The 14,636-nt window shown below is 49.3% G+C and overlaps 2 protein-coding genes and 1 pseudogene across 2 annotated transcripts; all 3 read left to right on the top strand.

Annotated features, from left to right (window-relative positions):
- The first annotated feature begins 477 nt into the window (after positions 1-477).
- LOC116577300 lies at positions 478-893 on the top strand (annotated as a pseudogene).
- A 3,533-nt stretch (positions 894-4,426) lies between these two features.
- CCL14 (C-C motif chemokine ligand 14) lies at positions 4,427-7,578 on the top strand. The gene is made up of 3 exons (XM_032320312.1): positions 4,427-4,674; positions 6,443-6,557; positions 7,004-7,578. The coding sequence occupies exons 1-3, from the start codon at positions 4,476-4,478 to the stop codon at positions 7,104-7,106; spliced, it is 417 nt and encodes a 138-aa protein (XP_032176203.1). The 5' UTR covers positions 4,427-4,475; the 3' UTR covers positions 7,107-7,578.
- Positions 7,579-8,749: 1,171 nt separating this feature from the next.
- Positions 8,750-12,966, top strand: CCL16 (C-C motif chemokine ligand 16). The gene is made up of 3 exons (XM_032320315.1): positions 8,750-9,359; positions 12,140-12,260; positions 12,679-12,966. The coding sequence occupies exons 1-3, from the start codon at positions 9,287-9,289 to the stop codon at positions 12,809-12,811; spliced, it is 327 nt and encodes a 108-aa protein (XP_032176206.1). The 5' UTR covers positions 8,750-9,286; the 3' UTR covers positions 12,812-12,966.
- Positions 12,967-14,636: the final 1,670 nt, after the last annotated feature.

Here is a 14,636-nt window from a genome sequence, read left to right as displayed (position 1 = left end):
TAAAATATATATTATATGTAATATATAAAGAATAATGTAATAGCAATAGATATAAATTTATATGCACATTTACACATATATGCTTCAATATATTTCCTAGTTTCCTGTCCACTAAGAGCTCAGACCTAAGAGCTATGCCCTTGCCATAAGCAATGAGCCCCTAGGGACCCAGATTTCTCAAAACCATCCTTTACTAATGGGAGCCAGGATTCACTGGAGATATGGTTGATTCCCAGAGGTGGGGCAAAGCTTAAGATGAGCCTTGGGTCATGGTTTTCTGCAAAAAAAGTTTAAAAAAAAAAAAAGAAAAGGATAAGTCAGAAATTTTAAAATTTTCTAGAGAATGAGGTAGTAGTGCTGGGAGCCCCACAGGCGGGAGGCCATTACTCACAGTGCGAATGCCCACCACACCTTAACAGCAGCAGTAGTGGGAGATCCCCCATCATCACAACCCCTGCACTGAGGCAGCCACCCTCACTCTCTCTGCTCTGAGAGACAAAGAGCAGAGACAACAATTTGACAAAGACAACAATGGCATCATCCCAACAAAGGAACTTGGAACTGTCATGAGGTCCCTGGGTCAGAACCCAACAGAAGTCCAACGGCAAGATCTGATCAATGAGGTGGGCGCTGATGGTAATGGCACCATTTACTAACCAGAATTTTTTACTATGTTGGCTAGAAAAATAAAAGATACAGACAGTGAAGAAGAAATTCATGAGACACTCCCAGTCTTTGACAAGTATGGCACTAGTTACATCAGTGTAGCAAAACTACCTCATGTCACAACAAACTTGGCAGAAGAAGTCAGTGAAATGATCAGAGAACCAGATATTGATGGAGATGGACAAGTCGACTATGAAGAATTCATATAGAGGATGACTGCAAAATGAAGACCTACTTTCAACTCCTTTTTCGCCCCTCTGGAAGAATCCAATTGAATATTTTACTTATCTCTTGCAAAAAAAAAAAAAAATTCACTTACTCATTCTGTTTCTTTACAGCAAAACTGAATGTCAAAGCTACCTTAGGTCCACACACACAAAATCTGCACCTATCGGTGGTGGTCCTATCCTTTAAAGATCAAGCTGTCATCAGTTTTACAGTATACATACTTGTACTACCTTAATGATCAAGAAGAATTTAGTGGACTCCTTGCAGTTCTGTTTGCTCATGATTAATATACTGTCTGGGCTGACCAGTTTTTCTTGCATGTTGCCTGATAATTGAACCCTGTCAGACAATTGTGTTAAAAATGATAAGGGTGCCTGGGTGGCTCAGTGTGCTAAGCCTCTGCCTTCCACTCAGGTCATGATCTCAGGGTCCTGGGATCCAATCAGGCTCTCTGCTCAGCAGGGAGCTTGCTTCCCCCACCCCTCTGCCTGCCTACTTGTGATCTCTCTCTGTCAAATAAATAAATAAAATCTTTTTTTTTAAATGACAAATGAAAAAAATTGAAAACCTATTCAAATGGATTCTAGTTCAATTTGTTAGTATAAATTATCAGGGCTGGTTTACTGAAAACAAACATTTAAAATTGGTTTTCCTCACAATGTTGTGCAGAAAAATGGGTGAAGGATTAACTGTCTAGACATAGCCCCACTTAGCAGAATGGTCCTCTTGTACTTCCGTGTGTCCTGACCTATAGTGATGATGGCACTCATCCTGGTGGCATACTGCATGTGTTGGCTTAGCGTTGTCCTTGTTGAACTAGAGAAAAATAGGTGTCAGGATGTCACCATTCGCGCAAAGTTTTAAAAAGGAAGGGACCATCTTCGGACTCTGTTTTTAAAACCCTTCTGAACCATGACTTGGAGACAGCAGCATAGGCTGTGGTTGTGGACTCTACACAACCATCAACATTGCTGTTCAAAAAACTACAATTTATGTCTATACCAAGTTGTAAATGCTGGCCTTTTTTTCCAATACAAAGACCATTAACTTAAAAAAAAAAATCTAGTGAGAGGAAAAACCTGGAAAACAAACAAACAAACACAAACAGAAGTTCCTTCCCCCTTGCAAAAAAAAATTCTCATACTCTCAAGGTAGAATTCTATACCTAGTAAAAATATCCATCAAGTATGAGGGATGAGTAATGACTTCTTCAGACAAGCAGGAACTCCGAAAATATATGTCCTACACACTCTTTCTGTACTTTTTTTTTTTTTTTAATCAATGTATGTGTTGCTTTGGAAAACATTTTTAATATTTTTAAAATAGGTTCCACATACTTAACCAGTGGGCAACAGAACATTTAAGGTCTCCATGTTGCTACCAAATTCTATTCATCCCACTGTATTGCAATTTTCATTTGCTCTTTTGAGTCCCTCCTTAAGCTATGAGTCCTCTGAGGTCAGGGTCGTCTTCGTTCACACCCTCTGAGCATAGCCCAGTACCTGGCATTTGCTATTGTGGCAAAGAAGTGATGTAGTCATTAAACCCATTCCATTGTCCTCCTGAGCACACAGATGATCTATATTTTCCATATTTTCGTCATTAAGTTGGACCCAGGTGGCTTCATTCTGGCCATGGAGAGTAAGTGAAACTTGTTTATGTCGTTTCTAGGACTGGTACATGAAAATCTCCCAGCTCTCTTCTGTCTCTCCCCTTTGTAGCAAACTTGGAGGTCTTGTGTTAAAACTGGGGGAATGATCAGCCCTTCCCAACACACACACCATCATCCCACTGCTAACAAACATTGGACTTTAAGTTGAGCAAGAAATAAGCCTTCATTTAATTAATCCCCTGAGATTTAGGGGTTGTTTATTATAGCAATTAGCATATACAGACTAAGGTAGATAGGAAGTTAATAATTTCTTAGAAAATAAAGGGATTTCCTGTAAGTCTCCTAGCAACAACTTGGCTGGGAGGCTGAGTCTTCAGGAAAACACAGTAAACACTGTTTCCTTCCAACTCATGTTCTCCCCCAAAAACAACTTATTTCCTTAGATTGTTCCTAATGGCGATTGTTATTTGATTTGGAGAGTTTAGGGAGCATTGTTATCAAGGATAACAAATACAGAACATGTATGGCTATCTTGGCACCCCAGCATGTTTCCTGTGGGGTGTACATCCTTCAACCAGCTCAATTTATTTATTCATGATTCTTCTAAAACACTTGTTTATAAATCACCCACTACATGCTAGACCCTGTGTGAATGGGCAAAGATAAAGAACAGGGGCTCCCTGCCCTGATGAGTCCAGTCAAGGAAAGAGGATGTGAACAGCCTTCTAACCAGAGCAGCAAGCAAAACAGGCCAAGGACCCCCAATAAGAAGAGCACAGTAAAGGCCACTGGACTGAGGTGGATCTCTTCTGCATCCCAGACATCCTGTAAAAATGAGCAAGTCCCTGGTCCCTCCTGGCCCCAATTCCTCCTCCATAAATAGCCAGTTTAGACTAATCTAAGGATGGCAATACACAGCCTATGAGCTGCACCCTAATGGGAACCACATGTTAGTCACAGCACTCCCTTTCAGGCATGTGGATATAGCCTCAGAATGGTGTCCAACGCAGAACTCTGATCCACTCCTAATCAATGAAGCCTACTACCCATCCCTGAACAAGGAGTTTTTTAGGTACCCATCAAGCTTCTCTGTAACAGAAGTCAGAAACCAGGAGAAGGTCCCAAAGGGATCCACCTGAGCTCAGAAAGGGCTCAGACTAAAGGCTTTGCAGAAAAGCCACACTAGCCAAGACACTTTCAGTGACAGCTTAGTGGGGATGGGAGAGTCCCATGTTTCTCCAGGGCATAGTAGTTAAGAACACAGACTTGGGAACTAGCCTGCCCGGGTTTGAACCTTGATTCCTCTTATCAACTGTCAAAGCTTGGGCAAGTTATTTATGCTTTCTGTGCCTCAGTTTACTCAACTGCTGACTTAAAGATTAAATGGGCTAATATTCATAAAACATCTGGGACAGTGGCTAGTGCATATAGCTGTTATGTAATGTTTGTTAATTATCTATGGAGCATCGTGGCACTTCTTCACCCCAGGGTATGGTGAGAGGGCGGTGAGAAGGCTGGGAGCTGGAGGTTCTGCTTAAGTGATTAAGTGAGGGGTTCCTAGCCCAGATTAGTAAAACCAGACTTGGGGGGTTCCAGGCCTCATCCTGGTATCCCAAATCCTCTCTGATCTCTAGATAAAGAGATCCTGAATCTCCCCACATAGCCTCATTCCAGCCCCAGAACTGGAATTGGATGCAAGTGACCTCCCAGCCTTGAGATCTTGGACAAAGTACGCAACAGTACCCCCAAGCCCTGTGCTGTGGCCTCCACCAAAAGAAGAGCTTATACCAAAGGAGTTAAATTTATTCCCACTAGGGATGGAAGGCAGTCTCCTCCCTGAAATCTTGGCTCTCAGGGCTTCCCTTGCTCCACCCTCAACAACGTGCAGGATATGAATTTGCTGAGGCATCGCTACTCCCTACTTCCTTTGTCATCTTAGTTCTGTCACTTTAAAAAATATTTTGCCTTGATGATCATTTCTCAACACCTCCTTAGCCCAGAAGCCTCCAAAGTCCCTACCAGGTCAGCTCTCCCCCTGCAGCAGCTCCCTGACAAGAGGATAAAGGTCTCCCCCGCCAGGAGGATGAAAGTCTCCATGGCAGCCATCTCCCTCTTCCTCATCCTCCTCGTCACCTGCGCTCTGGGGAGAAAGCCTGAACAGTCCTCACGTGAGTGCAACACCTCGTCTTCCTTCCAACCTGGTCCCCCCGGGGGAAAGAAGTAGGAGTAAGGTTGCTGGGGGTATAAGGAGGAGGGGTTCTAGAAGGAGGTCTGGGGTCTTCTGAAACTGGTTTCATCCTCACCTTCCAGGACCAGCCCCCCTTCCCTCCAAGGCCATGGAGGGAGCCTGTCTCACTACTCCTTCAGTCCATCTCTCTCTGCCATGAAGTAAAAAGGGCCCACCCCATTTGGGGGACATTATCCCCAGGGAGATAGAGGAGGATTTGGGGGAGACCCTTAAGGCCACTTGTCTGCCTGCCTCTTGAGATGGGGGCCACCTGGTTCCAGAGTCAGCCCCACCCCAAGAGAGCAGCCTCAGGTGTGGGCTTAGGGGAACCATAACAGTGGGGGTCACACCTCGGCCCCCCTTTCCCCAGCTTATTACTTGGGATGAGCTGCCTTCCAACCAAAACTATGCCTCACCCTTCAATTTTACCTTGTCTCGTTTTCAGAAACTGGGAGGAAACAGAGGAGGTTATAGAGATAAATCTGGTCTGACGTTAATGGGAATCCGGGCAGTTTGATCTGCCTCTCTGAGAAGGCATTTGGAGCTTCGAGGGATAGGGTGGGAGTGGCCTCAGGGACCAGCGGACCCCTTATCGCATTCTTCGGGGAGGGAGGATGCTCACTGGGTGAAAAGACAGGCCTTGCCCTCCCACCCACACATGCGGCCGTCCCTGGTGACCACGATGCCACTGCTCGGACACTCCAGTCCTGTCCAGGCTGGTCACATAACGCGCACACCCCCATCACTCCACTCCATGGCCACGGTGCCACCTTTTCTCCAGGGCCCTCGGTCGGGAATGCCCTTCCTGCTTATCTCCATCAGTCAAGCTTGACTGAATGTATGATCGCCCCCCTCCCGCACCTCCTAGAAGAGCCATGAAATTCTAGAATCAGAAAATGACTGGAAAGTTCATCTAATCCAGATACGTTTAACATTTTTTAGACAGTGGAACATTTCTTCAAGCGAAATCTTACTCAGAAACTTAGTATGTAAAACAGCAAAAAGAGCCAAAAGGGATACTATCCCCAAAACTTTACTCTTAAGTGCATCAGTATCTCTGAAACAGACCCCAAAGCCCCCAGACCCTCAGGGAGTAAAAACCCCTCGGTGTAGAAACCACCAATCCAGTCCAACAGCCTCATTGACAGATGAGGAAACTAACCAGGGAATAAAGTTGCCATTGGCACAAAGCCAGCAAAGGCGAGGGGAGGTTGGGACCGGAGTGTCTTGACTCCCTGTCCTTGGGCCTTCGTGTCAGCTTCCTTCCCTCTTTGCAGGTCAGAGGTCCAGTGGGGACCCAGGCAGAAGGGGCAGATTGGAAGGGCTGGGTCTGCACTCCCAGCTGGCATGTGTCCCTGTCCCCCATGGGGATTTCCTCCAAATATTCCTCTTGTGCGGAGCATCTGGGCGAGTCTGCCCCACGGGAGTGGTGTGTGGTCACTGCGAAGATTTGGGTTTTGCTAATCTTCAGTCTGGAATTGAAGGTCACCAGCCAGTCTTTCGAGGAGCGGTTGAAGAGCAGGAAGGAAGGTGGTTGCTGAGGCAGGAGGAGGGAAAGAGGAACGAATCTGCACAATCCCATGCCCGAGCTCAGCAGGGCCACCTCCTCCTTCCTTCCCTCTTCCACCCTGTGTTGTGCCCAAGCAGCCAGCAGGTCTGGCCTCTGACAAGGAGCCCAGGCCCAGCTTCCCTCCTTGCTTTCTCCTCAGGAGGGCCTTACCACCCGGCCGAGTGCTGCGTCAGCTACATTGCCCAGGCAATCCCACGTCACCGGATCGCAGATTATTATGAGACCAGCAGCCAGTGCTCCAAGCCTGGAGTTGTGTAAGTAGAACCCCCACACCCCACTGGGAGACAGGGAGCCTGCAAGGTGGGGGAGGGGAGAGGGAGGACGCAGAATGGAGATTCCCCAGATCGCCTCTCAGGGGCAGCAGCAGGCAGCGGAGGGGCAAGCTGGGGGCGTTCTGGCCTGGCTGAGCCTGCAGGGAGCCAGGAGGAAGCAGACCCCATGGATGGGGAGGCAGCAGGGGCGGGGAAGGGAAGGCAGGAGAGCACTTCTAGGGGCAGGGGGAGCACGGAGACTTGGTGGGTCTGGGGGCCCCGAGGGCTAGAGAGCAGGTCTCAGAGAGGAGACTGGCCTTGAGCTGTCTCTAGCAAAGGAGGGAGCAACAGCCTAGGGGGGTGAGGTGTTTTCTAGGGAGGGCAAAACGGCTTTCACTTCCCAGCTGCTGGATGCCCCGTCGGCAACACTTCTCCCTTTTGTTTCACAGCTTCATCACCAAAAAGGGCCATTCCATATGTGCCAACCCCAGGCACAACTGGGTCCAGGACTACATCAAGGACCTGGAGGAGAAACGAGTGACCCCGAAGTAGTGGAGGAGGGCACAGCTGGCCATCTTAAAGAGAAGAGGCCATGGCCACCCTTCCCAGCCCCAGCTCCCAGCCCCAGCCGCCTCTCCGGAACTGCCTTGCCATGAATTGAAGACCTTGAATTCACACCCTCCCTGCCCTTGCTCAATTCTATGGAATCTCTTCCTTGGAGCCCAGCCAGGGTGGCACCCTCGGCATCAGGTTTCCCTCTGCAGAAGTGAGGTCTGCCCTGAATGCAAAAAGCAGGTCAGGCCTGTGATGGGGGTGGTGGGAAGCTGAGGCCACCTTTACACAAATTATCATGATGGTAACAAATACCGTGGTCTTAGCACTTTCTATCCTCCTATCTGCTAAGTAGCCTATGTGTATTATCTTATATAATATGTATATTATCTTACATAAGCTACATAAGTGTAAAGCTAAGAGCTATCACTTGATTTTTCCGGTAAATCTTCATAAAGCCTTCTTCATAGCAGCCAATCTTCAAATTCCTTCATTTTGTCCTGCTCCCAAGGCCCTTGCTCCCAGCCATCTGGGGTAAGAATGATTTGGGGACATATGTTAATCCAACCCTTCCCCTCCACTTACATACATCAGGTTGTACTGTACGGTTAGGGCCATTTTTGTGTCCTCCACAAGGCCTAACAGAAAGCCTGGCCTATAGCAGGTGCTCAGGAAATGGATGGGGACGGGAAGGGATGGGGCAGGAATCAAGAGGAGGCTGTGCTCCATGAATAACACCCAGCTGCCCCCAAAGTTTCTCATACCCATCTTCAGAATTCCAGGGGCAGCACTGTGTACCCGGAGTAAGAACATGCCCAGGGTGGGCACTGTGGCCATGCTTCCCTAGCCACCGGCCTTCCAAGACCAGGGCCAAGAGGAGGCTTGTATGCTAAAGGTACAACCAAGCTTCTCCAGACCTCCTTGCCTCCATAAACAGCACCCAAAGGAGTATCCCCCAGACATACTCTCTCTACCCTCATAAAAAGCCACAGCTGCACCACCACTAACTGAACTTGAACCCAGCAGGACTAAATGCATTACACAAGTTTTCCCTATTTATGAGCAGTCATGCGAAACAGGAAGCCCCATAAGGGTCTCAATCCGGCCCTGCCTCCCTCTACTCTCATTTACTGAAACACTCCCCCCTCGGCCTCTACAGCTTGCAGTCCATCAACAGCAAAAACTCCTGGATCTTCCATCTCTTTTCTGAATCTGCCTTCAACCCCAGGTATGGGGTCCTGAGGCAGTGTGAAGAGAGAAGATGCTGAGGGATAGGTCAGCCCTGGTTAAGGCCAGGGCTCAGAAGCTGGAAGTCGGGGACACAGAGGCAGGTTGTCAGGTGCAGGATGTTGGAGCACCCTCTGCTGGCCATCCTTGGTCACGGAGGAGGGGTGGGTGAACCCTTATCGCAGGTAGGCAGGAGGGATGGCCAGCTAGACCTAAAACTGGTTCAGAGTCCAAGGTCCAAAGAGTTAAAAAAAAAAAAAAAAAAAAATCAACAAGCCAAACACGTCAGCAATAAACGAGGATCCAAGGATCAACACATTGTTTTTCTCTATGTATTAGTAACATAATCTGTAACAGGAACAAGCATGAGCTCCATCAGGTGTCCTTAGACTGGGAACGGGGGACACGGTTTTCGGAGGCCCAAACCCTATGCCTTGCCCCAGTCTGTGCACTCTCTAATCCTGCTTTATGGTCACCTTCCCAATGACGGATCTGGGGGGAACTGGGGTGGTTCCACCCTCCCCCTCCCCCAAAATAAAGATGGTTGTCAAGTAAGGTGGAGAAATCACATGGATCCGATTTTCAGAACTGCCTGCCTCCCACCTGTGTGACCTGGGAGAATTTCTTTGACTTCTCCAAGCCTCAGGGGCCTCATTTTTAAAACAGAGAATCTCTGCTTCACTACTGCAAGGATTAAATAAAAGAAGGCATACACAGTGGCCGACACCCAGCACACACGAACTACATGCGCCCTTTCTCCAGTCCTCTCCTTCCACTGAACTTACATCTTACTAATTCAGCTGTGCCAGGCCCCACCCCCCTCTTTCAGCAAACACGGAGGGAGGCACCGCCTCTCTCCCCCACCGGCTCTGAAGCAGTCAGAGTCCAGAGAGCCGTGAAGTCAGACTGGACGACCAGCCTTTCTCCCGAAGCTGAAGGGACCCCCTGAGAGGATGAAGGTCTCCGGGGCTGCCCTCTTTCTCCTCATCCTCATCCTCACCACTCCTGCTTTGCACGGCCAGTCAAGTGAGTCCACCTGTCCTTGGAGGGCAGGAATGAGAGAGGGACACAGGGCAGCAGGCAGTGAGGTGATGCCAAGAGACCTGTCAGGTCTCTGCCATCAGCCGCAGGGCCTCCCCCCTCCCACAGGCACACCTGCTGTTCACAAACTCTTCCCTTCACAAGCAGAGCTGGGCTGGGGTCCAGACCCCCGCTGGGGTCATCGCACAGTTTCAGGAAGCTGGGTCAAGGTCACGTCAGGGGTCCCAAGGATGGAGAACAGGAATGATCCTTTGGGGGAGCCAAGGAAGTAACCGAAGAGATAATAAACGTGAGCAAGGAAAGGAGAGCAAGACAGGTGGACGAGAAAAGCAGCAGATGCTCTGGGAGAGCGGGACGCAAGGTGTTGGGGAGGCGGCTGTGCCCAGGAGTGAGGACTCTGAACCTAGACACCCCTTCGTTGCAGAGTCTGGCACAGATTTCTGGGACTATCATGGAAGCCAAAAGAAGGCCTAATGGGATGCCCAGGTGTGCAGTGCAAGGATTTCATGGCCTCTATCCATATTCCTCAGCCAGGTCTGGGGAATGCACATAAAGTCCATAGAAAAAGTCCACCTAGAAGAGAGGAGAAGCCCATAGAAAAGAGGAAAAGAGGTTGGGGTGGAAAGCTTTTGGCGCCACGGGAGGCTTGGGACCTATGGAAAACAAGGCTTGTCTAGCCCACTTTCTACCCCTGACTCAACCACCATTTATGAAAGAGACCACATCCTACCTTCAAGTGCCCCAGCCCTTCTTTTCTCTCTGAGGCTACCCCGGGCACGTGGTCTGGCTGGACTCGGCCTGTATGAGCCCTCAGGGGAGCAAGGGTCACACACACCATGGAATCTGCTCACACACTCTCAAAATGTCCCTGAACTCTGTAAACTTTGCTTGGAGTACTGGGGTCATGGACATCACTATGAGCAAAGCTGCAACTGGTGGGTGGCAGGAGGCAACCTTGCCCTTGGAGAAGGTTGAACAGACCACTGCAATGGGTTCAGTTTTTCAAAAAGAGAAAATGGACCACCCAAAGCATGGATGGGCCAAATGGTACTCTCGCGATATTCCAGTCTTGGCCACCGGCTGGAAGCAAGGGGTCAGGCTGCAAAGGGTTTTGCACTCTGCGGTTTTGGGGGATGGGGGAGGTCTCTGCCTGCCATCCTCTGTAATATCCCGAACTGATGAGCAGCCAGAGCTCAAGGGAAACACAGTCCTCACAACCAACTGAGGCCAACATCCTGTCAGCATCAAAGAGAGGCGGGAAAGTGGCATTTCCAGGCGAGAAGAACGGTCATTCCTACCATCTGCTCTCAATTATAACAAACACTTGACAGACTTTCTATGTGCTATGCTCTGAATTAAGGGTTTTACCAGCATTTTCTCAACTAAACCTCACCCAGATCCTAGGATATAAGCATCTTTTTTACCCTCGTTTCATAGATGAGGAGACCTAGAGAGATAAAACCTACCCATGATCTAAACCATTGAGTCAAGATTGCTATTCAAGATGTCTGACCCGAAGCCTAAATTCGAACACTTTTCTTCCCGCCCTAACTTCTCTGGCTCATTGCTCGTCTCACCCTCCTCTCCCGGACGTCAGCCCCTCTAATACCTCTGGATAGAGTCCACACTCCCCTCCCACAGCTCAGGCGTGTAGGTCACCCCCCACCCCAATTTCGTCTCTCTTTATTATTATTATTATTATTATTTATTTGAGAGAGAGAGTGTGAGTCAGGGTGGGAAAGGGCAGAAGGAAAGGGAGAAGCAGGCGCTCCACCGAGCAGGGAGCCTGACTAATGGGCTCCATCCAGGACCCCAGGATCATGACCTGAGCCAATGGCAGACGCTTAACCGACTGAGCCACCCAGGTGCCCCAATTTCATCTCTTATGTCTTTCTTGTCACATTGCATTCCAGCCATCTGCAACTGCTCGGTGCTCCCAACACACACAGCTTTCCCCACCTTTGGACCTTCATACACCATTCTTTCTTCCAGACCCCACAACCCCTTTGTCTGTCTCAGTCCTGCTCAGCCTTCAAGAATCGAGCCAGGCCCCACATGCTATGGGACTTCTTCCGCAGCCACCCAGGCTGGGTTAGGTGTCCCTCATTCTGTTTCCAAAGCACCTTGTGCCAAATTCTGTTCTATCACAGACCATGTTCACTGTAGTATTTACCTCTTCACTTTCCCTTTTCACCCTGACTAGACTGGGAGATACTCAAGAGGTTGTGACTGTGGCTTCCTCATGCTTTTTGCCCGCTGAGAACTTGGCATATAATAGGACCTCGATACATGTTTGCCAAACCAAGCCCTGGTCCACCAGCAAAGGTGAATAACCAAGGCATTTGCACTCAATGAAGCTCAGTTCAGAGGCTGGAGGTTCTACATGTGTGTCCTCCCCCCCCTTTTTTTTTAAAGACTTTATTTATTTATTTGACACTCAGAGATCACAAGTAGGCAGAGAGGCAAGCAGAGAGAGAGGAGGAAGCAGTATCTCCGCAGAGCAGAGAGTCCGATGCGGGGCTCGATCCCAGGACCCTGGGATCATGACCCAAGCAGAATGCAGAGGTTTTAACCTACTGAGCCACCCAGACGCCCCTCCCCTCCCTTTTATCACTTTCTCTGTTACCCATCAAGCTATCATCAGCCCCTGCTAACAGATGGCTTTGCCATGGGAGGTGTGGAATGCCAGGGATGGGAGGTGAAGGCAGGCAACCATGGACTCCCTTTACACATGCTTGGCTCAGCATTCAATGTGATTCCCTCAGAAAGTCCTGCGTCGTTGAACAGTTCTCACACCTGCTGCCTGAAGCATCATGAGAAAGTAATGCCAAGGAAAATGGTGGTGGGATACAGAAAGGCCCTCAACTGCTACCTGCCGGCAATCATGTAAGCATTCCCTGCAGACACTTCCGTGGAGGGGAGAGGGGAACCCGGGTTGGGAAGGAGATGCACAGAGCCAGGAAGTCTCCATGAGAGAAGGAGCAGAGTCGTGATTCAGGACTCGGGCTTTGAATCTGTCTCAAACCCAGGCAGGCCTGGGTTTAATTCTTGACTTTGCCACTTAGAGCTGTGTGAGCAGATAAATGGCAGCCATCTTGGCTGAGCGGGGAACAGGCTGAAACAGGGATAATGAGGTCTAGAACCCAGACAGGGAGGCCTTCTGGAGGAACTCAGGTCGGGGAGGCCCAGGGAGGCCATGAAGAGTAGGAGACGAGGCCCGCGCGAGCTAGGAATGGGGGAGTGTGGACGGGACCCCCCCACACCCCACTCTGTGACCACTGACCATCTACTTCTGCCTCCACAGCTTTGTCACCAAAAAGAACCGAGAGATCTGTGCCAACCCCCAAAACAAATGGGTCCAAGAGTACCTCAGGGATCCCAATATACCTTTGCTGCCTCCCAGGAACTTGGCCCAGGCTAGAAGTGTTAGGCCATAGGAAGGCCACAACGCCACAGCTCTCCACGACCATCAGGCTTCAGTGGGAGTCCAGGTTCTGTAAAGAAAGGAGCAGGCCTGTGAAAATGTGGCATCTGGGGTGGGGGGCTGGCGTGTGGTCTGAATGAGAAGCTAATTAAATGTACTTGAAACATGTTCTCAATCTCTGGAGGAAATGCCAAAGTTAAGGGAGACGGGGAGAAATGCATTCTTAATACACAGAAATACATATTTCACATCCTTCTAGTTCTTTCATCACCTCACCTCACCCCCACCCCCCCACACACACACCAGCCGGCCCAGATAATTATGCTCAGCTTCCAACCATCCGGAAACTCTCTGGCCTCTGACTCATTAAAACCCACACAGAATTCTTGACTTTCCCTGTCCATCTTCGTCCCTTTATTAGATTTCTTCTTCTTTTCTTCTAAAACACAGCACTTTTTTTTTTTAAAAAGCAGGTCAGAGTGGGAAACTTCACATTGTAATAGTTTCTGTCCTTGTCGCAGAGGTTTTGCTAGATCCCCCAATATGCGGATATGTGGTCTTCCCCAGGCAGGGCCAGACCGGAGACAGAAGTAGGGATCTCAGCTCCCGGCTGAGCCACTGGCATGTGTCACACTGAATGTCTCCAGGGCTTACTCAGGCTGCAGGACTTGTCAAGGGCTTCATTCCTTCTTGAGGACAAATAATGTTGCACTGTGTGTATGCACCACATCACCCCTTCCTCCATCAGTGGATGTCTTGGTAACCATGCCCCTTTCCTTCACATTAGCCAGAGTTAGTGGATCTTGGTTTCTGTTACGTGCGCCCCAAGCATTTTAACTTGTATGGTTATCAATCTCCAGCCAGGGGCTCAGAGACAGGTAAGGGTCTGAGGCTCTGACCTACATGCTTCCTGCCCTTGTCCCTCACAGGGAGCCTGTGTTAGAACCTCCTGGAAGCTCCTGCTCCTTGATCTAGGGATTTCTCTCCACCTTTCTTGCTGTCGGAGCTGAGGAGTTAATGGCTGAATATGAGTAAAAGCCTCCCTCTAGCAGCTCACAGCCCAGGGAGGCCAGAATCACTAACAAATACAACATAGTCAGGCCCAGGCCTTTGTTTCCAGAGGCCAACGTGGACATGGAGGGCTGGCAGGGCTTAGCCTGACACAGGAGCCAGGACAAGTTCAACATGTACACCCAAGGCAGCAGGAAGTTTCAAAGTCCTGAGCCAGCACCAGGGTCAAAGTCAGAGAACCAGAGTTCAAAGCCTAAAGGACAGGATGGGGATGGGGTTGAAAACAGGAAGCACAGGCCAGGGCCAGGATCCTGACAAGCTGGAAAGGAAATGTTTATTCTCTCTCTCTTTCTCTCTCTCTCCCTCCCTCTGGGTCCATCAGAGTTCAGAGGTGAGATGTCAGTCTGAAAACCTAATTAAAAGTCTATATACAAAATCAAAGTCCCATCCTAGCACATCATATAAAGCTTGCCAGAAACTCCTAACGGTTCAGCACTGGAAGTACTTTCCTTCAGAGCTTTCAATTGTTTTTAAAGAGGGCTGTTCCTAGTCTTTTCAAGGTACACGGATGCCTGGCTTTAAACACACACACACAAACACAAAGGACCCCCTCACTGGGGACACACAACGATCTGCCACCCCTGACCATCCTAAAGGAAAGACCTCACCCACATAAACCAACCAGCTCACATGACTGTCAGCCTTATGGGATGGAGGTGGTTGATGGGGGCGTGGGGGGGGAGGGGGGTGGAAACTAAGGCCTGGAATAGGGGGGTCGCTTTCACTGCTACGTCAGAGAATGGCCTTTGTCTCAGGACAGGTGACGA

Source organism: Mustela erminea, chromosome 18 (genome assembly GCF_009829155.1).
Source record: "Mustela erminea isolate mMusErm1 chromosome 18, mMusErm1.Pri, whole genome shotgun sequence".
In the NCBI taxonomy this organism is placed as follows: Eukaryota; Metazoa; Chordata; class Mammalia; order Carnivora; family Mustelidae; genus Mustela; species Mustela erminea.
Note: the sequence above shows the minus strand (reverse complement) of the source record. Positions and strands in the feature narration are given on the sequence as shown.